Genomic DNA, 25,125 nt, shown 5'->3' on the forward strand with positions numbered 1-25,125 from the left:
ATTAATTAAATGAACAGAAGTTTTTTTTTACCTATACCGTACCGGTATTTATAGTAGAACAGTTAAACGAGAACCGAGGATCTTTTGCAAAATATCGAATTTTGAAGAAATTGATTAAGTAAATACGATCTACTTGGTGGAAAAATAGTTTTTAGGTGAACCGACATTTAAAAATTGTTATATAGTAACATAGATATAAGGTATTAAATGAGAGAAAAAACAAACTAACTAAAATGAGTATAAAAACTTTAATAAAAATATCTCTTTGCGTCAATATTATTTGTAAAAATTATTTTTCAGTGTAGCCTCTAATTTTACACTAGAATGGTATTTTATTTACGTCGTACTAGGACTGCTTAATGAGCTATAGGCGACGATCTAGGAAATATCAGAGGGCGATCCTAGGACATGCTAATACAATTTCAGTAAGAATAGCTACTGATCCTCTGCACGTTTTGACAGCCCGATAATCTGCACGCAAAGTCAAGCACTTTATGGTAGAACAGATTAACGAGGACCGATACCATGCATGCTCTGTCCCAATGCAGGCTGATCAACATGGTCACTAACTAACTGACCACCCACTGATGCTTGACTTCGGAATTCTACTGGTTCCGCAGTGGACTGATCGTTAAGACACGGTTCCCAGCAGATCACCGAAGTCAAGCATCACTGGCTACGGTCAGTGTGCGGGTGGGTGACCACTTGGATCAGTCTGCGTAGGGACCGAGGGTGTGCGGTATTAGTCCTCGTTAAACTGTTCTACCGTAAAGTGCTTGACTTCGTGTGCAGGTCGTTGGGCTACCGAAGTGGGGGTGCCATCCCCTCCGCAGAGGATCAAAATTGCTATGGCATGTCTTCGGATCATCTTTAGGGATGTTTCCACTGTGCAGCTCTAGAGCGATGTGAAAGAACTTCTACTACTACGTACTCTTCTATGTTTAATGGTGGTTTTCTCATGGTTTGCCCTACAATAAACCTCGTATGTCTTAACCTGGTCGTCTATGGATATTCACGGTGTCTATGGATATCCTATTTTGATTTTAATTTTGTGTTTCTCTGTTGGAAATTAAGTAATGCAGAAATAAACAGCCAGAAGTTATATTACTATTAACCACACCCAGTCCTGACTGCAACCGCAACTGGACTGTAAATCGTCGCTGGTAGACGATTCATCGAAAACAACGTAAGTTACGAAATATTATTTACTTTTTCTTTACATTTGACATTGACGTGGATCTCTAAAATTTAGATTGTTTTTCAGCATGTAGTTCAATTTTAGTAAAGTGAAATACATTTGCTGAACAGTTCCATTATTATCTGTAATTTATTTAGTTTATAGCGTTAAATGAAGTTAATTTACAAATAAAACTTTCCTTAAATGTGAAAAATTCTTTGTTTACATTTTGGTACTGTGATTCTTATACACAAAACATGCTAAATAAAGATAATTATTCTGTTTAGTACATAAGTTAAAAGTACAATTGCTTTAAAGCTCATTATAAACATTTCTTACATAGGTAAATTTTTTTTTTGTATTACTCATTTTATACTTTTAGTTAAGTAATCTCATTATTTTAGTTTTATCTTTTCCAATGTGATATGTGAATTTTGTGTTGTTACTTGAAACTTGGGTTTGACATTTATATGTATTTTCGCAAGTTCGCTGGAGCGGCTGATATTGTAGCTACGAGCTTCGTTTGCAACTATAATTTGAAATTATTGTGATGAAAGTAAACATTATAAAATATCAATATAATAATTACTAAATTGAGAAATTTTTTCTGCATTGTTAAGCTTTCTGTCAAGTAATGTGTAGGACAGGTTATTAGTTATGAATAGCCGGATATCTCTTTAAATTATCTATAAAAAAATGCAGTTTTAGTCTAGGAAGACATTTTCTTAACTTTCTCTCCCCTGCAAGAATAAATTATTCATAATTGATCATGTACATCAATTATATTATATCAATTCAATTCAAATTTAGCACAAATTATTCATAATTGTGTTTCGCAAATAAGGAATTAAAATGTAATGAATTATAAAGGTATACAAAAATCCACAAAGTAAAAGGAGCCGTCAAATTTAAAAAATATTTCAGAATATAACCTTTTTTGTATCTGCACCACAGAAATCGCCAAGTTTTGGCCGTAATCCAGGTAGTGGCACATTTGAAGCTAAAAAGAAAGATAAGAACAATGTCATTTACGGGTTCAAATTAGAAAGGTATAACTAATAGTCGCCTCAGGCAAGTATTACTGAAATAAAATTACAAGTACAAAGACTCTTTGATGCCTTGGCAATGGTAGCTGAGCCCAGTGGCGTAGTTTTTTTGGGGGGGGGGGGGGTTTGGGGGACAAAACCCCCTCCGAAATTATTCGTAACTTGTTTAATCAAAATGGACAACTCTATAAAAATAAATACAATTTAATTTACAAGTGTTTTTTTAAATAAAGAAATAAAAATTAATAATAAAAATAAAAATTAATAATAAATATAAAAATAGTATCAATATTCTTCATCTGTGCAAAAAACAATTGTTAGCTTCTTTTCCATTTTACACGTGACCACGCGAGTAATATTGCTGACGAGATCAATTTCAAGGCCGCTGTCTCAACCAATCTCCAGCGTTAGGGGGTAAAAATAAAAGATATGGGAAAAAAGAATTTTAGTTTATGTTAGTGATTGATTCTTTCGATTATAATCATGGATCGTTGGCTAATTAAAAGGCCAAGAATTGAAACAAATAATGACAAAGATATTGACTCCGTTTCGATAAACGATTGTTTCACTAATATGGAATGTTGTTCGAGTTCAGGAAATAACTCAAAAACAGCAGGTAAGCAATATTTTTTTGTCAAATTTTATTATTCCAGTTTAACTTTCTTCTGATTTTTGCTAATAGCGTATTTTCTTGAAAAGAGAATTTTCATTATTATAAATTTTAATTTCCTCAGCATAAAGAAAAGCAAAATAAAAATAATATTTTTTTTGTTGACTTTAAATTATTTTATTACACTTGATTCTGTTCTATTTGCTTGATTTAAAATTATTTCATATTGGACATGCCGAAAGATATAAAATAATTGAATAATCGTATATAATAAACATTTACATATTTGAAAGAATTATCTTTCAGAATATTTTTTTTTTACATTTCAATTATTCTTATAAATATGTATAGTTCTATTCTAGATTCCTTCAATTATACACTTAAATATCGAGTTGAAACAAAATTATAAACATTTTTTTTACCCATCAAATATTTTTTCCAAATTATAAGCGTTACAAATCGTTTTTTTTTTTATTTTCAAACGTATACATAAATAGTGCTTCTTTTCTTCCGTTTCTAACAGCTTTGCCCATTTCGTTTTTGAGGTGATTCTTTACTTTGTTAGCAATTTTAAATGCGAATCGTATGAACGGCTTTTCTTATTCAATACTGAAAGTTTTTTTTATATTTTCAAGTTTCAAATTTGCTTTAATTTTTAAAACTTTCCTTTGTTTCACATTTTTATTAAAAACATAATTTTCATTGCAGTTTTAAATGAATCAGTTATCGAAAGTGGAAGTGATCCGATGTTAAAAGATATTTCGCGTTTAGAGCATAGTAAAAAATACACTGATGAAGAAAAATGGGAAATTTTAAAAAATCGTTGTATGCCAAATGAATCATTTAAGTTTCCTACTAGTGGAAAAAGAAAATTAAAATTTCAAAGAAAATGGCTGTTAGAATTCCCTTGGTTAGAATATTCAGGAAATTTGGACGGTGCATTTTGTCGATATTGTTTTTTCTTCTGTAGTGAAGAAGTAGGTAAGGGGAGCCATACAGTGCCAAATTCTCTTTTGAAAAAGCCTTTTAATAAATGGAAAAACGCTAAAGAGAAGTTTAATTATCATCAAAATTTAGACTATCACAAAAATGCATGCGTGTCTGGGCAACATTTTATAAGCATTAATGAAAATAAAATTCCTAACGTACATCTTCAACTTGACACTGCGAAACAAGTCACAATTAAAGAAAATAGAAAAGTGTTAACATCAATCATCGAAACTATAATTTTAATAGGCAAACAAGAATTAGCTTGCCGTGGTCATTGTGACTCCGGACCGATAACGATGAAAGCTCCATGCCACAATGATGGAAATTTTAGATCTCTACTGCGCTTTCGAATGGCAGCGGGGGATGAAAGTCTAAGGCAGCATTTTGCTCGAAAGGAAGCCGCTTCTAAAAGCCGCTACGTAAGTCCTCAAATCCAAAATGAGCTCATTGAAATTTGTGGAAGGACTATTTTAAAAGAGCTTGTTGTTAAGATCAACAAGTCTGAATGCTTCAGCATATTAGCTGATGAAACTCCAGACGTTAGCGGGGTTGAACAATTATCACTGTGTGCCCGATATTTAGAAAAAACCGAGCAAGGACTAGTTTTGAGAGAAGACTTTTTGACTTTTGTGTAAGTTGATGACGTCACTGAAAGAGGATTATCAAATAAATTAATCAATACTTGCAAAGAATTAAATTTAAATTTGAAGTTTTTAAAAGGTCAAGGATATGATGGCGCGTCTTCAATGAGCGGAAAGTTGCAAGGGTGTGCAGCTCGTATTAAGGAGATGTATCCACAAGCTTTATACGTTCATTGTGCAAGCCATTCTCTTAACTTAGCCTTAAGCGATACATGTGCTAATTCCTATTTGAGGAATGCCGTAGGCGTTATAAAAGAAGTGATTTACTTTTTCAGGCATTCATGCAAAAGGGAAGCCATTTTACGAAATGAAATTAATGAAATAAATAATGAGGTTAAAAAGCAACGTTTAACGAAATTGTGTGAGACGAGGTGGACAGAAAGGCTTGATGCAGTTATTACGTTCAAAGAACTTTTTATTCCAATATTTTACTCTCTGGAAAAAATTCAGGAATCAGGAGACAACGAGTCTTCAAAGAAAGCGTACATTTTGTTACAGTCTTTAAAAGGTGGGAATTTTATTATTTCTTTGATAGTGATCCATGAGCTTTTTTCCTTTACTCACAGGCTATCAACATACTTACAAGGAGTAAAGGTTGATTTAGTATCCGCTGTGGATATGGCAGATGATTTAATAAACCTGTTTAAGAGTGCACGTGAAAACGCCGAATCAAAATTGAAATCTTTATTTGAAAATGCGACTGAATTTGCTGACGAAGTTGGAGAAGAGCTCAAAATTCCCCGCCTTTCAGCAAAACAGAGGAATAGAGGAAATTATCCTGCATGTTCTCCCGAAGATTATTACAGGAAATTGATATTTATTCCTGCTTTAGACCACATTATTTGCCAATTAAATATAAGATTTGCTGCCCATCGAAAAGTACTCACAAGTATTCAAAACATTTTACCCGTTTCAGTAGTAAAATTGAGTGAAAAACAAATTGAAGGGTGTTTGGAAGAAATTTTAACGACATGGCCGGACATATCAGACGTTGCAGCTGCTAATATTATTGTTAAGGAAGTTTTACTGTGGAAGCAACGTTGTACTCAACCTTCAGACGCAGAAAGGCCCCATTCATTTATAGACGCAATAAACTTCTGTGATGAACTTTTATTTCCACACGTCTACAACATCTTAAAAATAGGAGCTACCTTACCTGTCACTGTTGCCAGTGTAGAACGCAGCTTTTCGACTTTGAAAAGAATTAAATCATATTTGAGAAACTCCACAAAAGAAACTCGTTTGAACGGACTGGCTCATTTAAGCATACATCGGGAAATTGAAGTAGATATAAATAATGTTATTAACATCTTTTCAGAATCTAAACATCGAAACATCTTTTTGTAACACCTATCAATTTATTTGCTAAAATATATGTACCATATACTAGTACTTGATAATATTTATATATTTTAATGATTTTGCTTTATATGCATCTTATAATTTATTGAAACGGGATATTGCCTGATAGGAAGATATATATATATATATATATATATATATATATATATATATATATATATATATATATATATATATATATATATATATATATAATTTGTATGTGTGTGTCAAAAGTAGATAACCCCCCCCCCCCGAACATTCATCAAAACTACGCCACTGGCTGAGCCAGTGCAGAAATATCCTGATATATTTTTAATAAATATTAGGTTGTTCAAGCAAAAATTTTAAAATAACTTGAATAAATTATATGACAGTAACAATATTTAATATTAACCTCACATGAAATTAAAATATTATATTTCAAATTTTTTGTTACTTAAACAATTTTAAAGCTTTTAGCTGTTGCAATTCTTTTTTTATTGTAATAAAAGCTGTTTGGTTATGGTAAATTTCATACATTAAATATTTTTTCTGGAAAACCCTTGAGTTTAGAGAAGGGCATAATTTAAAAGTATTTGAATGATGTAGAAAAGTTGTGGAACGAAGTGGCATTCGTATACTTTTTATCGAAATTTATTATTTGTTTTTCAATTTTTATTGAAAAGCAGCATAAACTTTCTTGCCAATCCGATTGTTATACAATTTAAATACAGGGGTCTGTCCAAACATTTTGTGAAAGGTCCTATTTTTGTGAAAAAATTACTCACATTCTTTCAACCAGGGTCCTGCTTTTATGAATTTATGCAAATAGGGTCTGTTTATTGCAAAAAACTTTTTCAATGAGTTTTTAAATTGTAAATAGCTACAAGAGTATGCTCAGCACTGTAAAATTATAATAAAAAAAAATTAAATTTTCAAAAATAAACAGCATTTGCTGCTTTTAAATTAGAGATGCAACTTACAAATATTTGGTATTTAGCCTATACTGCTGAGCGCAGAATATTCATTTCGGACAAATAATGAAAGAATCGTATGCCGAAGATGAAACTTAATTTGTTTATATCCATCTCTCTTGTTTTCTGCCCTGGGAAGGGTTTATTCAATTAACAAAACAATAATGAAGATAAACAAATTTGTGAAGGGTCCAATTAAAAGAAAAATCATTTTGTGAAGGGTCCGTTTTTTAGTTAAAATATATTGTGAAGGGTCTGTTTTTAAGTTAAAATATATTGTGAAGGGTCCGTTTTTATGAAAAGATATTTTGTGAAGGGTCTGTTAACAGACCCAAATTTCTTCTGAACAGACCCCTGAAATATAAATTAAAATTTTAACATTATATTCTAGAAACTTTAGGCACTGTAAATTATTCTATTATTTGAACTGATTTATTTCATTTGTTTATTTTTGAATTTAGGTAGGTGCTGTGTCTCTGTTCTCAAAAAATGGAATCTCCCTCAACGAATCTATCTCGTGACACAAGCAACCCATTTGATACAGATCCTGCCCCAAGGGGCAGATCTCCAGAACAATCTTGGATTAGATTTGAAGAGGAGGAAAAAACTGAAAATTCAGTTGCTACCATTGTTCCGACTCAAACTATCCAAGTAGACACTGTCCATAATACGTCACATTCTTTGAATGAATCATTAACTTCTATTGATTCTGAAGTTTTACATGAAGCGAAAGTCGGACTCGACAGATCTTCTCCTCCTCATTCTAATTTTCTTCCTGGTAGAAACTCACCTAAAGGGGCGATTCCTCCTCCCCCTGCCCCAAGACAACTGAGAAAAACTACTTCTGAAATTTTACCCTCAACTCGTAGTTCTTGTCCTCCAGATTTTGTTGGTGATAATGGACACACAATGCAAAATATTCCTTTATCGGAAAACGTATCTCATCCGAGAACATGCAATCATGAAATCAGACAGGGCTTCCGTAAGTTCATTTTGTTTATGCTGTTTTTATGCATAGTTACACCAGTGCTATACCAGTGTTTTCCCTAAGCGTTCTAGAAGGGCAGCCCATCCTACTTGTTCTTTGATCTCAATAATTGCACCCTTTTTGTAAATATTAACTGCTATCCCTTAACACTGCCTATTTATTCATATTCTATTTTAAAATAAATTAATTGACTGTTTAAATAATAATTACACACTGGTAAAATTATCTGTGTTTATATGTTTAATTCTGATTACCATTACAAATATTTACTTTGTTAGGATTATTCTCAACTGGTTAAAATTTTATGAGTATCGCTTTTTTTTGAATGGAATATTAAAAAATTTTTAAAGTTATTTTAAATTTTTTTCAAAATTAATACTTTATTATTTTTAAAAAATGCACCTTTAAATGTTCATTTTCATAATCTGGAAAGGACAATAGGCGATTCTTAAAAACCCTTGTTTCTTTAGAAGAGGCAGTATTTTTAATTCTTTTTTACATTGAATCAGTCACGAAAAATGCACGTTATTAGTTGCATTGTTATTACTGATTACAGCATCATAGAAAAATTAAATATGATAAATCTAATATCTAAACATATTATCACAAAAGTGTTTACATGGCTCTTACTCCTAATAATCCTTGTGGCATCTGTAATTAAGTATGGTAGATGTCAAAATAAACATATATCACATAAATGTTAACAATTGTGTTTTCTTTATAAAAAAAAGTGTTGTGTTTTCGTTTATAATGATCTTGCATATTATTTATTATATTGCAGGTAATGGTGATTTTATTGTGGATTTGCTACCAGTAAATAAAAAGTGCCCTTGGGTTACAAAAGCACAATTCAAGCCAGAGTTAGTTCCTGAAGAACTTATGGCTCAAGGTTTGACTGTGAGTTTTGCATTAATGCTTTATGATAGATTAATTAGATGCATTATGATTATGTAAGCTATTATTGATAACCCTTATTTCATTTATCTTTTTGTAGATAAATCATCTAGTAGGACAAAATTTACTGTATATATATATTTTAATTTCGTATAAATTGTTGATTTTCATATTTGAAAAATTATTTACTCATATTAAAATTTTTATTTTAGTAGGCACTTATTTTTAGTTATTGTATGTTTAATAATAGCTCTGCATTTACCAAAGAGTTATAACTGTATTAAGGAATTACTCTAGCTTAATAAAGACTCGGAATTTTTGCATTTTGATGATTACCTATTTGATATATTAATTTAATTTACTGATTTTTAATTGACACTTTGATTTAATCCGATTTAAACCGGTAATACACTTGTGGCTGTCGAAACTGATGCATAATTCTCTCTATAGCTAACTGTTGAAGATTATGTGACAGCAATGCAGGTCCTTGTCAATGATGTCCGTTTCAATGTCTACAATGTGTGTTATAAGAGAGTCCTTATATTATGGATCATGTTGGGTTTTGTCATTCTTCTTTCCCTTTTGTTTTCTGGCATCAGAGGATTGGCTTTGTTTGGAGGAGGTTTAGTCTGGCTCATTGTGAATGCGGTTGGAATATTCGTTTGTATGTGGATTAAACTAAAGGTTAGTTATAATATTTAGTATAGGTTTGTTGTATGTTTTTATTCAATTTTTTTGTTGTTGCCAATTTAGCACAATAATTTTAGCAAATTAGTTTGCCAAAGTTCCATTAATCTTATTTTGGCAGTCCCGATGGATTATCTTTTTAAATAACCGCATTGAACTTTTAATATCCAATTCACAGTTTTCAATTAATATATTGTATAATAATAATAATTGTGTGGAAAAATTTTTTTTTAAAGAAGAAAGACTGTCTATTTGTTTTTTTTGTTGAGAAATTAGTTGAATTTTGTAAACAAAAAGTTATGTTCACATTTCTTGGAGAAAAAATATTTTCATAATTATACATATTTTGCGTTACCTTTTCTCATTCATTAACCCTTTTGCACCGACAATCACACTTCCCGGCCAACACGCCAGCATGCAAGAGCGTTTTCTCGTTCACTCCCGAACGTCACCCATTAGTGCCAGTGTCCTGGAACGTTTAAAAAAATAATATTTTTGCTAGAAGATGGCATTGTATGTCCATATGGTTTCAGATAAATGTAGATTTGACACTCTACTCAAAATGAGAGTAGTGTGACTCACATGCACATGGTTTTTAGGGGGAGGGAATGAAGGAGAAAGGAATGTTTCCGAATGGCATGCTTTGCTTTATGACGGCTCTTTAAATTCGCACATGGTATTTCTTTACTGTAAACAGGGGAGGTTTTATTTTGTCCGCTACAGCGTTGGATATTTCGATTTGCGGTCCAGTTTTTAGTTGAATGTTAGTGTTTTCACATTTTTCATACGAAGAAGGAATTTTAAGTCGTATATTTAGTTTTCAGATACATAATGTTAAAAGTTATTAAATGGTAAGTACATAATGAAAATAAAATGTGTAAAATATATATTTAAACAATAAATAACTTAAGTAAATAAAGTATTTATAGAAATATATAAAGCATATGCCATTTAGGTACTCTACAGAACATTATTAAGCAATGCGTTTATATTTAAGTAATTTCATGGATTTAGGCTTAACAGCAAAAAACCCTCCGTCCCTTGACAGACACTCGCGAGAGAGACTACCGGCCTCAGCGATGAGCGCCCGTTTGCTCTTCCTGTCACAAAAGGATTAATTTAGACTTTTATGTATCACTTTTGTGAATTTGCTATTCAGGGTATACAGATTTTTTGATATACCTTCTTGTTATGTTGTAATAGTCTCATACCATGGCTATTAATTTGTTAATATTAGTGTATAAAATCAAGTTTCAAATGGTATGTATTATTTCCTGTTCAGATGTTAATTGCAGAAGAATGTGCTTGCATTTACCTGGAATACCATATATATTAGGTTTGTCACTTGACATAATACAGGAATATCGCTTGAATTATTGAAATTTCATGGTTTCTTCACACATTATGATTTTCATGTTGTTTGATTTGTAATAGTTATTTTAAACTGACATAACTTTAACGTAAACTTAGAATAAATTTAATAATTTTACTTTTGAATTTATATTTTCCTATTGTTTGCCTTTAATTTTATTCATCTTTTATTTTTATTAAATAACTTAATTCTGTTGCTTCAGATTTTAATCATTCAATAATATGATTTAAAGAAATTGTTGATAATTTGAAGTAATTCAAAGTTTTATTTTTTGCAATGAAATAAAATATAAATATTTAGCTGTTGTATAATTTCGCAAGAATAATTAAAAATATATTAAAATGTTTTAATTTTCTTTTTTTTTTTTGCAATAAATTGGAATAACATTAGTGAATTAGAATAACAGCATTATCATTTAGAAAATTTTAATAAGTAATATGTTTTTTTTAATTTTTTTTAAATAGTTTTATGAAATTAGTGATAATGAAATATTTTTAAAGTGTTGATTTAGTAGCTTTTAACTGAATGATTGAAATTGTTTTTAGAAAGCTTATACATCAGTTAAAATTAGCATGTGATACTGATCTGAATAAATATTTAAATGAATAATTTTGTGTGTGTGTGTGTGTGGCACCCCTAGAGAAAACTCCTTTTCAGGAACTTAAGAACTATACTTATAAGGTACTATTAAGGTACAAAGTTTTGAACAAAAATTGGGGGATGAAGGTTTTTATAATAAAGAATTGTATTTAAAAATTGAATTTGTCTTACTCTATATCTTATTCTATAATTTTTAGCTATATCGTATGTTGGAACAGTGTATGGCTAGTGTTAATTCATTATTCTATAAGCATAGAATAATGGTTGGCCTGGATGACAGAGGAAAAATATCCTGCCACAAAGTGAATGTATCCTTTTTTTTAAAATTTTAATTTCACTTAATTTGCATCTAATTTTTAATTTATTACCCTTTATTTGTGCTTAAATCTATTTCATTAAATATCTGTAACTCTCAACGTAACTGTCAAACGTGCTTAATGATAAAAACCATGTTCTTGGGTGGTGATTCTAAACACATGAAAGAGTAAAAAAGTAAAAGTAAGAAGATGAGCACCCCCGCCTTAAAAAAAAACTAGTATGAAAGTTTTAGTTTTGATTTGTTTATTAATCATATGTGTTGTATAAAAAAAGTCATTTAATGATATTAATAGTTAAATAGCATGAATGGGAAATTATGTAAGACCTACTAGCCTGTTTACAAAATAGACTGACTTGTCCTTCTGTACTTGTTAGTATCAAATCAATTTGACTTATATAAGTTATATAAAGTTTCATAGTCCACAAGGGAAAAATATACTTCAAAATGAAATGATTGTTTTAAATTTTTTCAAAGAATTTAACACTTTGACAGTTACAAGCCTAGAAAGTTTCATTTCAAGCTGTATTCTTAGATAGTAGCAATATAATGATTAGCCACATTTTCAAATTGTTCTGGAAAGTGCTTTTGGGGAAAAAACACCTCTCTTACTTTGTAACCATTAAGATGTTTCTAGGTATTGTGCCATTATCTGAGTGAAAATTTTATAATTGTGTAAAGTACCTATCTGGAAACAATACGAGAGAGCAGTTAGATGTAAAAATGTAACCTTTGTAAAAAGTATGGCTTATAAATATGTCACTACTAGTTTTATAATTATAAATATAATTGCCTGCAGATGGCTAGAATCCATTAACACATATCTCTACTTGTGTATTTCTGTTAATATACTATTGCAGACATTTTGAAATTTGTGATAAAAACATGTGAAAGAGATTCAAAAATTTCTAGCAGCTGTGGATGCTCAAAATAGCATTTGTCAATTATAAGTATTTTTAAGGAAATAATATATTGTGATGTATATTTGTGATATTTCTGCAGTTATAAATGTGTTTCCTTGACGGCTTTTAGCTCATTTTTGTATATTTTGATACTACTTATTGCATTGTAAGTATAGTTTTTATTTTTTTTCTCATAGTTTTGAATTTCTTCTTCATTTATTGTGTAGTTTTGTTTTTTTATATTTGAAAGTTAATCAGTACTAAAACTGTATCTTAGTTGCACATTTTCAGTTGAGGATGAGTTTTAAAATTTTTTATTACAATAAAATTATTATACTTTTTTTTTATTGTTGAGGAGTGTTGAGCATTTTTGTAAGCATTGAAATATGGATAGAAATTATGAGATATTGATAAATAGGATATATTTAAATTTTGAAAGTATAAATATATCCTATTATAGTTTGTTTATTTTCATTCATATTACATGGATAAGCCTATGAAAATGCAGATAAATAGATAAAAAATTTGTTTTATTTTCCAGAAATATTTAAATGACATGCTGGAAAATGAAGAAAAATTGAATGTTCAAGAGGTATTTTTTATTTCCATTAATTTCTAAAAAAAATTTCAGTACTCTTAAATGCAATAATATTTTTTTTTCTTTTGATGATTTTCTATTTGTGGCATTAACTTCTTCAATATTTCTCTTATCTCTTTCTAAAATTTCTCTATTTGGTACTGAAAAAATAATTATTTTAACTGCTGTATCATGTTTTACTGGTATATTTTAAGTTTGTCAGTACCATAATTTGGTTTTTGTTGGTTGTAGTAAAGTACCTGATTTTCAGAAAGCATGGTATGGTGGTAAACACCACATATTTATTTTGGTCTTGCCAAGAAAAATATACCAAACATTACAAAAAATTTTTTGACAAAATTAAGTCAAACTTAAAATTTTTTATTTCCTCTACATTAACATCTTGCCTTTCTTCTTTATAAGTTAAGTTTTCATCGTCTCTAATTAAGTTTCCGTTAATTAAATTTAAGTACTTTTTCGTTGTGCAGTTAATTAATTATGTATTATATTATTATTTTTTAGTTAAATATTCTTGCCTTTTAAAACTTGCTCATTGACATTTAAAAATAAATATTTTACTACACATTCGGCAGATAAATGTTTTAAATTTTTCATTGTGTTGAATTTCTATATAGAGGCTCTGCTACTGTAAGAAAAAACTATACAGTCAAACCCCGCTATAGTGAACTCCCGGATATAGTGAACGAAATGCTCGGTCCCGTGCCTTGCTATACACGTATAATGTTATTTTTAGTGGATATAGTGAACCAAAAAAGTGAGGAAGTTGGATATAATGAACTTTTTTCAGTCTTCGACTGATTTCCCCCCACCCCCCATTTTCTTTGTAATAATTTTGAAATTTCTACTTCAAAGTAAATACATATACCGATAGAAACTACTTTTATGTGCTTGAATGGCAGGTTAGACAGGTTTAAAAAACGGAATAGAAATTCAGGAAAAATTATCTGAGAGTCGGGAAGTGTTTCCATATCTGATGTTGAGTATTGCTCGTCAGCAAAAGATTACTAATTTTTATTTGTATGCAACACGAAGAGTGATGAAAAATAACACATTTTTTGCTACTACATAATATTTTTCAGTCATTTATATGAATATAGTGTAATAAAAGGGAGGAGTTTGGGAACCATTAGTGAAATTACCTACGTAACGGATATAGTGAACTCCCGGTTATAGTGAACCGAAATTTTGGTCCCTTGAAGGTTCACTATGGGTTTGACTGTGTTAGCGGTAAATTGAAGTGTTAATTGCTTGTAAATTGCTCTTTTTATTAATTTTTATTTATTTATCATAGACTGCAGCTAATGGAGGGCAGCTTAATATTGATCAGTCTAGAATGGATATTGATAGATCAGATATAATTATCACTGGCAGTAATTCCACTCGTGTTAGTCAAAAAGAAGTGAGTATCTCTCTAGTTATCTAATGTAAAATAATTCAATTTCCAAAATATAGAGGTTCTGAATACTTTAATTAATGTAGTGTTTTTGAGCTTTCAGTAAATAAAGTAATATTAATTACAAATATTATTTCATTAACAGTGTATAATAGTATTTAAAAATTGGAATTTTAAAAAAATAAAATTCTACTAATATGATTGGTGAGTTTAGATATGTTAGATATCTTGAAATTATATTTTATACCCTTTAACTTTAAATATTGAGACTATCTATAAATCTTTGTCTTCTACGACTTAGAGTAACATTCAATCCTCCTCGCTAAAAATTTAATTTTTTGGATGAATTTTTAGTAGTTTGAAATCTACCATAATGTAACGTCACCAACATTGTATGTACAGATATGGTAGTGTTATGCTGTAAAATTCATTTAAAACAAAATATTTTAATGACTGACTTAAACTAGAAATCATTGCAGTGCCACAAGCTCATGAGAGATTAAATTAAAAGATCAGAACCTAACATTTTTCAGAACTATTCAACTTCTTTAAAGCTGATTTTTGTGAAGTGTAGTGGATTATCTATTATAGGACCAAGGAATATAAGAGTTAAACTGTATATCTTCAACTGAAGAATTTCCTAAAATTTTTATTAGCTCTGACATCTTGGTCTGATATGATAAAACTGTTATACTCTTGTTATAGATGAATGTGGTGAAAGCTTTCTGTTCGAATTTCTAGTTTACTTTAGTTTTTTTTTAGTTCAATACATTTTATTTTTTACTCAGGGTTTCCACATAGTATGGAAAACCTTGAATGATCAGGGAATTTGATTTTGGAGAAAAGAAAGTTGGGGAATTGTCTGGGAATAATGCAATTTTTGGCCAAAACCTGGAAAATAACAAATTTTATTCAAACTGATGATGGGTATTTACTTTATTTGGTAGTATCTTTTGATGTATGTAAAATACGAGGCACCACCCACTCACAATTTCATATATAAAGTGTGCTATATTTAGATTCATAAACTAATAATGGCTATTTACTTTATTTGGTAGTATCTTTTGATATATGTGAAATACAAGGCATCACCCACTGACAATTTCATGTATAAAGTGTGCTGTATTTAGATTCATAAACTAATAATGGCTATTTACTTTATTTGGTAGTATCTTTTGATATATGTAAAATACAAGGCACCACCCACTCACAATTTCATATATAAAGTGTGCTGTATTTAGATTCATAAACTAATAATGGCTATTTACTTTATTTGGTAATATCTTTTGATATATGTAAAATACAAGGCACCACCCACTCACAATTTCATATATAAAGTTTGCTGTATTTAGATTCATAAACCAATAATGGCTATTTACTTTATTTGGTAGTATCTTTTGATGTATGTAAAATACAAGGCACCACCCAATCACAATTTCATATATAAAGTGTGCTGTATTTTAGATTCTCCATTAATTTTTTGTGACAAAATTATGCTTTAACAATTCTGCAATAAAAATTTTTTGATAAGTAATTAAATAGTATACAGTTACTTGTTTTTAAATTTTTGATAAGAATCTTTATTTTTATGCAATTAAAGTTAAAAGAATTTTTTATCATCTTGCAAATCCGTTGAAACTGTTATAAACAGATTTGCGGGATAATAAGCTGATTTGACGGATAATTAAAATAAGATTTTAAGAAATTTCAAAACTGAGAGACATGTAGTTTTAAATTACTCACTCAAAACTATAAATCGCATCATATTATTGCTTTAAATTTTTAGGAAAACACTCATAAAAGTTTTAAAAACTATCAAGCATTATTTCTCCTAATTTAATTCTAGGAACCTTTTATTTTCTTCCTTTTTGGAAAAGAATTGTGCTGTCTAATAATATTACATCATTAAATGTTTGTATGTACAAAAAATATTAAAAGAAAAACATAAATAATGAAAAAGTATAAATTAAAATTTTTTTTGCATAAAATTCTCATGAACATGGTGTACAGACATCCCAATAATACCACTAACTGCTTCTGCAATCTAAATTGTGCTAGCGTAATGCACCAAAGCTCCTTTACTATCATCAGATCATTACTAAGGATTAATTAAGGAACTGGACTGTTGCCAATAATCCATTAATGGGATTTTAATTTCAATGTAATTTTTTTCTGTTAACTTTTTATTACTACATAATGTTTCATTTTATTTAATAGAAATATGCTGAAAAACTTCTCTTGCGATACAGTCAGCGTTGGGTTAAAGAATTTGTCAGAAAACGTTTAGATTTAAGATTGCCTTTACATCCTGATGGTACAGTTGAAACTGGACCTCCGACGCCACCCCGACATTGTGATTCTGCAAGATGTCCCTGCCAATTTATCGAAGAGCATCTTCGTTTTAAACCTACGACGAAATGCAGTATTAGAGACCTCTGCTCATAGTACTTCTAATTTCTATTATTTATATTTAAAAGTAATATTCGTTATTTTTAATACGTGTGCATGTTCCATTTTTAAAAAAAAAATATTCACCAATATTATCAGCATAGTCTTATAACAAATTGAAGTTATTTGTTAAATGGAACGTAGATGTACATTATTCATTCGAATGAATGTCGGGTGAAAATAATTGCTTTTATGACTTGGAGTTATATTTTTGTATATGACATTAATAATTCAATCAAAATTTTTTATGAAGATTGATTTTTGGAGGTACTTAAGTGTTTTTTACTGTGAATATACAATACCTCTGCAAATTGTTGTCATTATTCATGGTGCAATTTTAACCGGTGCATTTTCTGAAACATGTTCATAGGTATGATCAGTATTTTATAATTTTAAATATAATTGTGATACTATCTATTTAAATATATTTATACATTTGAAAAATTTAAAGCTGTTACACTTTAAATCAGAAAATATTGCTATTGTATTAAACACTTTTTTAAAATCATGTTATTTTATAATGAATAAAAATATTTATTGCTGTTACAATAAAACCGTCCATATCAATTGAAATGTGATTTTATACATTTAAAACTTCTGGGGTTTGCAAGGAACTTTACTCATAGGAAGTGGTGATCTTTGCAAACATAATGATTTGAATAAATATTTATATTTGTATAATATACATGTTATAGTATGTACAGCTATTTATTGTTAATAAGAAAAGATCTGATTTTAATTAAATTAGGGTTTTTTATAAATAAAAATTCTATTATATCTTAAATACCTGTGCAAGTTATTCTGAAACTCTCTTTGTAAAATGATAAAAGCAAATGATTTGTATAATAAGAAAATTTTTTTAAGCAATGTGGTTTACTTTCAATACAAATAAGTAAATCATGAATTTTTATGAATTGATGCTTGCAGGAAAATTTTTTAATGTTTACCTCGGTGATTTTTCTATTATTTATTTTTGAAAAACGAAATGCATTGTTTTCTTAGGTTTTGAATACTTATTTATGATTATAACTATGATTTAAACATTTGTGATGATATTAATATAGCTTTTTTTGTTTTTCTTGAAAGCAGATCTCAAAATTAAAATATGTTAGCTAAAATTATTAAAATTAATTTGTAACTTTTTTTTCTTCAAAACAAAAAATAAGTTTTTAATGTGGTCTAATTTCAATACTAATAAGCTATAAGTCAATCATAAAATATTTTATGAATTGATGTTTGCATGAAAAAATTTTAATGTTTTTCCGGTGATTTTATTATTTATTTATTTTTAAAAATTCAGTATTTTCTTAAGTTTTGAGTACTTATTTATGATTGCGACTATGATTTAAACATTTGTTATGATATTAATTTAGCTTTTTTTTGTTTTTCTTGCGAGCAGGTCTCAAAATTAAAATTTTCTAGCTTAAATTATAAAATAATAAGAGTTAAATTGTAGCTTGTCTTTTCTCCAAAGCATATTATATACACGTATAATATATTAAAACATATTATAAAACAAGTATATTTTTTTAATAAACTGTTAACTGTCAAAAGGAAAATTTTATGATTAATATTTTAATTTGATTTGGTTTTGAGGCTTTAGATCTGAAACTATCTTTTGCTTAAATTTGTATAAGATTTAAGTAATTTATGAATTTTAATAGAATTATATATATTATTTTCAATAGAATTATTATGTATAATTTCTATAGAATAGTAATTTATAATTTTCAATTAGAAACAAAGCTGTTGTAAAAAATTTTACTAAACTAATTTTCTGAATTTAGCTAAATTCATGTTATTTTGTATTTAATAAGTATGGCATTTCCAGAGCATTTATTGTTTTATATACTTATTATTTAATTCACTATCATTAGTAAATGTTGAAATCAGGGTCCATATACGTATTAAAAGTTATGTTTATTTGTAATAGTATTTAATCACTTTTATCTGTAATTATTTTTATCTGAAAAAGAGGTTTGTAAAAGTATTGAAAATCATTTTTATCTCTAAAAGTTTTTATGCAAAATTTGTATGTGATCGATTTTTTAAAATCTTATTTGTGATTTTTATTTTAAACAAATTTATTTTAGTTTATTATTTGTCCTGAAATTTCTTATATTCTTGTTGAAATTGGTAATTTCGTTTTTACTATATAATGTTATGGTTGAGGGTTGTGATTTTTTTGTCTTTGTTATTGATTTAAGTGTTTGTCCTTTCATATGGTATGATTTGCTATTTATCAGGATTATTGTTTTTCTCAAATTTTATTACTGGTTTTAGAAAAGTCAAGTAACTAAAATAATTTTTTCCCACTTACTGAAAATACATTTATTTTTTCATTCTAACCCTTAGAAGGTGTATTTTGACATTTATTTATTATGTTAAATTTGAAAATTTTCTTACACTGCATTGTATTTTTAATTTATATCATAATTACACTTATTTATAAATATACTTGTTACTCTTTAAATAATATTCCATGTAGGAAAATAATAAACCAAGTGTTTAATATCCTTTAAATATTTTTAGAGTAAAAAAACAATAACTAATTAATTATATATATATTAAATTATTAATTTGTTTCACTTATTAATAAAGATAAAATGCATTTTGCAGATTTTATAACTTTATTATTGATGCTTTTCATTCAGAGCTTATTTTTTTAAATATATACCAAATTCTATCAACCTAAATAATTCTATTTCTACAACCAAACATTAATCTCAATAACTGTGGATAATCTTAAATGTTAATAACAATAAAAAACTTCAAGTGTATAAAGAGCTTGCAATTTTGAGCTTTTATTTTTAGAGTAAAAAAACAATAACTAATTAATTATATATATATTAAATTATTAATTTGTTTCACTTATTAATAAAGATAAAATGCATTTTGCAGATTTTATAACTTTATTATTGATGCTTTTCATTCAGAGCTTATTTTTTTAAATATATACCAAATTCTATCAACCTAAATAATTCTATTTCTACAACCAAACATTAATCTCAATAACTGTGGATAATCTTAAATGTTAATAACAATAAAAAACTTCAAGTGTATAAAGAGCTTGCAATTTTATTACAGTGTAATGTATGCAAATAATTAAAAAAATGTTCTTTAAAATTAATCATAGTACTTTTTAAAAATCTTAAATCTTGATAATAAAAAAAAATTACAAATCTAATATGAGCTTTTATTTTTTACTGCCATACAATGCACATAAATTACAAAGAAAAATAAATATTTTTTATATAAATAATTTAAATTAAAACAAATTAAAAGTTAACTATATTTTATTTTTAAAAAAGATTTTTCTAGTTGTAATTTACAAAATATGTTCAGGAACTGTTTTGTAACATCCAAAAATTTTTTTAGCATGAAATTTCGAATTTCCCATTTATTAATTCACCCATTTTTATAATAATAAAAAACTACATTAATGGATATTTTTGAAACTGTTATTACTCTGGTAGCTATATCATATGTATTTTTTGTCCAATAACTGTTTCTCATTAAATCATTTTTGTAAAGATGTATCAATTTTTTTTATCATTTTAAATTTACAATTGACATTTAAAATAAAAAAAATTACCATTTATTTTGGTTAATTAAAAACCAGTGATTCTTTATTCTGTTTGTATAAAACTAATACAAATAAAATATCATGCTTTCAATTTAAATATATGTGTATAGATTTCTATATAAAAAAATTGCTTTACACATGAAACATAGAAAGGTTTTCATACTTTATGGTATAGTTTGTTAATTTTTTTCATCCAACTATGGAATTAATAAACTAAACAAAATCTGCTGATTATTTTCAACCATCAAAACTGTTTATTTTTCATGAAATGGTTCTATTTCATGAAATATAATTTTTCTGCATTTTTATTTGTTTGACCTTTTCTAATAGTTTAACATTAGATTCACTCTGTACTTATTCATTTGATTATTCATTAACTTTATGATATAAAATATGTATTATTTTGTTTAAAGGTGCTTTTTGAACTCTTTAGACTAAAAATAAAATAACCACCACTCGAGTGCTTTAAATTCAAAGCAAAACTTAATTTTTAAACTATTTATATACTTTCCAGTTGTGCAGAATTTTTTAGACTTTAAACTGGACAAATAATTCAATGATTTAAAAAATCGACAATTGGAGAAGATTTTCCACAATTTATGTAAATCATTCAAATGAATTGTTTTCAGCTTTTGCATATTTTTATAAGCCTACACAATACAGCATTGAAGTATGTAAAAAAATAATTACTTCTTGAGTACTTTCATTTTCACAAAATTGTAATTATTATTATTATTTTGTTAACGTTTTATTCCATGTTATTAATTAACAGTGTGGCTAAAGATGTACAAAACTTAATATAAGAGCTATGAATAAACGTTGCAATTTCCAAACAGAAATAAAAATAGAATATTATTTACTATAAAGTGTTAATTTAAACAATGATAGAATGTTTACAAATAGCCTTAGCATTTTCATTTAACATTGCTTTTGTGTGTCTCAAATTTATTCATTTAAAAATTACAGGTAATATTTTTTATGCTACTTTTCTCATGTGATATTCTATGATTTATTTTACATTAGATCTAATTCTATTAGTAAATCATTTCTTTTGCCATTAGTAGCATGTTCTTTAGAGTTTTAATTAGGATTATCCTGTGTTTGTGTATCCAAAAAGATATTTTTTATCGACTTTAATTTCAAAATTTATGTATAAAATTGGTTTTTAAAAAGTATCATCATTTTTTTAGATAATTACGTCACTACAAATGTAGTCTGTAGGAACTTGTTTAATATGTATATGCATATGACTTAATGTAGCAAGACTCTTATAAAGCATGTTACGGATTTATAAATTCTAATATTATGGAATTGTAGAGGTAAGTGTGTGTTGGAGATAAAAAAAAATTAAATGTAACAATATTATTCTAATCCTTTTATTATTTATAAAAATGTTTAAATATACTGGTTATAAGTTTAATATTTTATAATTACTTTAAAAATAAATTTTTTATAACTTATTGTAAAAAAAAAAATGACTTGTTGTTGATTACAGTTATATCTATATCAGAAATAAAAGGCACTATGTCATAAATGTTAACTTTTCCAGAACTACTTATAAGAATTTTTTTTTTTATATCTTTAATTGTACTATTAAAGTGCCTTTTCTAACTGGCCATATTTGTTATTTTCAGACTTAGAACATAGTGTTTTGTAACTTTAGAAAATGAAACATAGACCATAGTGTTTTGTACCTCAGAAAATTGTTAAAAACTTAATTTCATTAAATAAAAAATTGGCTAGGTGCCTTAGGAAAGGTCTGTTTTGTGATAATGACAATAGTGCTGCAATAGCTGAATCAACTGATATACTAGTATGAAAGATTTCAAATTTCGACTTAAAATTTTTTTTACTTGTTATATATGTCCTTCATCAAATTACCTCTTCAATTATTTGTTGATAACTAAGCTTTTATTAACCCTTTCACACCTGATTTTGCTTTATAGCAATACAATTTTATGGGACTCTTAAGTTATTTTTTTTTAAGTTTATTTCTTTGCTTTTAATTATCACATTTATCTAATTATCACAGTATTATAGTATAGTTTTCATTGTAGTTATCACACTGCACTTCTTTTTAAAAATAGAAATTACTGATGAAAGGTGATTTAATGTCATAAACAGGTGATCTTTTTTTATAATATTGTAATTTAGTTATTTGCATTTTTGCAATTTTTTTTTCAATAATTTAAAAATAATATATAATAATTGTCTCAGCTAAATATGGAATACATTCATTTATCTGTATAAAAAATAATATGAATATAAAATTCTGCAAACTTTTTAAATAAAAATTTTTTGTTTTTCACCTAATAACTAGAGAAAAATATATATATATTCGAAAGCTAAGGAATATATTTAGATGTGAAAGGGTTAAACTTCACCGTTGTTATGTTCAGGTTCAGTGATAAACTTATTGATGTTATGGAGAGAATTTGATATATTTGTCATCTTTAAATGTGTGTAATACAAATTTCATATCTTTTTGTAACTGTTTTATTCGGAATAAAGAGGGATTTATACAAAAGATTATTGTATCAATGGTCTCTTTAATATGACAAGGAAAATATTTCCTGATCAAAATATTCGCTAAATCAATATGTTTACAATAATTTGAACAAAAGGTAACACTAGGGGAGTTTGCACTCAATTATTTTGCACTATTTATAATTCTCAATTTAAGTAGTATTTGTTATGCTGCCTTAAATTTAAACAACAGTTGTAACATTTAACACAGTGCATTGATCGTAAGATATGATTTCTAGTAGAACACCGAAGTTAAGCATCACTGGCTGCAGTCAGTGCACGGGTGGGTGACCATTTTGATCAGATTATAAAGGTGCGCGGTATCGCTCCTGGTTAAACTGTTCTATGGTGAAGTTCTCGACTTCGCTCACAAATCATTGGGCAACCAAAGCGGGGGAGTCATCCCCTCCGCAGAGGATCAAAATTAATAATTATGGTGGCATATCTTCGGATCATCCTCAGAGATGTTCTCCTGGCCGTCGCCAATAGCCCATTGTGCAGCTCTGATGCGGCGTAAATTACCACCTGCAACTAACAACTCTTTTCAACTCTCTAACAGTCGAGAATGTGCACATGCGTTGACGAAAATGTCATTAATAATAATTACCATTCATTCAAAAACATTAATAATTGCACTTACATATTGTTTACGTAATATTTTTGTTAACAGCTGTTATAATATTGAGAGCGAATATCTCATTTTTAAATGATTAATTGATTATTAATCAATTTAGATATAGATGATTAACAAGAAAAGTGAATAAAATAGAATTACTGAAATTATAAAAGAAGCAAGAAAGCAACTTTTGCTAAAAAGGATTAATTACTTTTTGTCAGCTTCCATTTTGACTTCGATGAGCACTACACTATCTGTCCTAGCCAAGGAACTATGTCCCATCTCCCCTAAGTAGCACATGCGTAATCTCTCCCTTTTCGGTTGGAGTGATTAATGGACTACCACTTAAACTTGCTTAAGCTGAAATTTTATTTAGTCTAAAACGCGCTACATTCAGAGCATGTGTAACGCTGACAAAAAGTGAACATTTTAGAAAATTTTTAATTTTTTGCAATGTGGTAGACATTTAAAACTGGTTTCATAATAAAATACGGGTTTCATACTTTCTTAAATCACCCATATATGAACATAAAATTTTATTCATAATTTAAAAAAAATTTCATTTTGTCCAACATATCCCCTCATAAGTTAAAGCATTAGTCTCCAGCATATATTTAGAGTGCTAATATGATAGTCTATAATTCTTAAATTATTCGCGAAGCAGGATTCATTTGAAAATGGTTTTATATTAAATTTTGGGTGTAATATTTTTCGAAAAATGTTTTTATATGTACAGTAGTGCTTATAAAATGTAATTTTAAAAATAATTTTTAATTCCGTGAACTTTAATAATAAAAAGTACAAAGCATATGTAACACTAACATAATGTTGCTGACTTAGCTAATTTTCCCCAGTTTTTGCAAGCGTTTTTTTAACATTAGAAGCTTTTTTTCATCACAAAATATTACATCATATATATAATAAAAAACTTTTTTTCATCCTGCTTTTTTGGAAGAAGAAAAAAACTAATGTATCTAAATATATTTATTAAATTTTTTGTAATAAAAAAATAATAACATTTGATACTATTAAAATTGAATTATTTTTGACACTAAGGAAACTGAAGAATATTTTGTTAGCAATAATATATTTCAAGAAAAGAATAATATTGTTACTTATCACTCTTTGAGAGTCAGAAAAACATTTTTACCACAATATCTCTATTGTGGTAAAAATTATCCATAATTACCTATTATCCACAATTAAGTACCAGAAATAATTTGGTTATTCATTTACTGCACTTGTAATATATAAGTATTATAATTCCTTCATGAAATTTGCCCCTGGTATCCCCTCGCCTCCGTATGCCATTGAAATGGATTTATTTAAAAACCTAGTGTTTAAAAAATAAACACTTATATTTTAAACGTTAAAATACAAAATATATGTAACTAATTATTTATTCATTCTCATATAATATCTTAAATGTTAAAATATA

General features: G+C 27.7%; 1 protein-coding gene across 2 annotated transcripts; it reads left to right on the forward strand.

The window, feature by feature from the left end:
- The first annotated feature begins 1,069 nt into the window (after positions 1-1,069).
- Positions 1,070-17,553, forward strand: LOC107445113 (uncharacterized). Of its 2 annotated transcripts, none has more exons than XM_016059451.5 (9): positions 1,070-1,186; positions 7,223-7,743; positions 8,531-8,646; positions 9,094-9,327; positions 11,500-11,610; positions 12,651-12,686; positions 13,062-13,112; positions 14,410-14,517; positions 16,729-17,553. In XM_016059451.5, the coding sequence occupies exons 2-9, from the start codon at positions 7,251-7,253 to the stop codon at positions 16,954-16,956; spliced, it is 1,377 nt and encodes a 458-aa protein (XP_015914937.1). In that variant the 5' UTR covers positions 1,070-1,186; positions 7,223-7,250; the 3' UTR covers positions 16,957-17,553. The 2 variants fall into 2 exon arrangements, with proteins under 2 accessions (XP_015914937.1, XP_015914938.1); XM_016059452.5 differs by having other exon boundaries at positions 1,178-1,520.
- Positions 17,554-25,125: the final 7,572 nt, after the last annotated feature.

This window comes from Parasteatoda tepidariorum, chromosome 1 (genome assembly GCF_982258835.1).
Source record: "Parasteatoda tepidariorum strain Cologne lab strain chromosome 1, Ptep-v5.0, whole genome shotgun sequence".
Taxonomy (NCBI): Eukaryota; Metazoa; Arthropoda; class Arachnida; order Araneae; family Theridiidae; genus Parasteatoda; species Parasteatoda tepidariorum.

Excerpts from the sequence above, each read along its gene's own strand:
- LOC107445113 (XM_016059451.5), top strand. The coding sequence starts at position 7,251 with ATGGAATCTCCCTCAACGAATCTATCTCGTGACACAAGCAACCCATTT. Across the intron at positions 8,647-9,093 it reads TTATGGCTCAAGGTTTGACT|CTAACTGTTGAAGATTATGT; the intron begins GTGAGTTTTGCA and ends TTCTCTCTATAG. Across the intron at positions 9,328-11,499 it reads GTATGTGGATTAAACTAAAG|CTATATCGTATGTTGGAACA; the intron begins GTTAGTTATAAT and ends TATAATTTTTAG.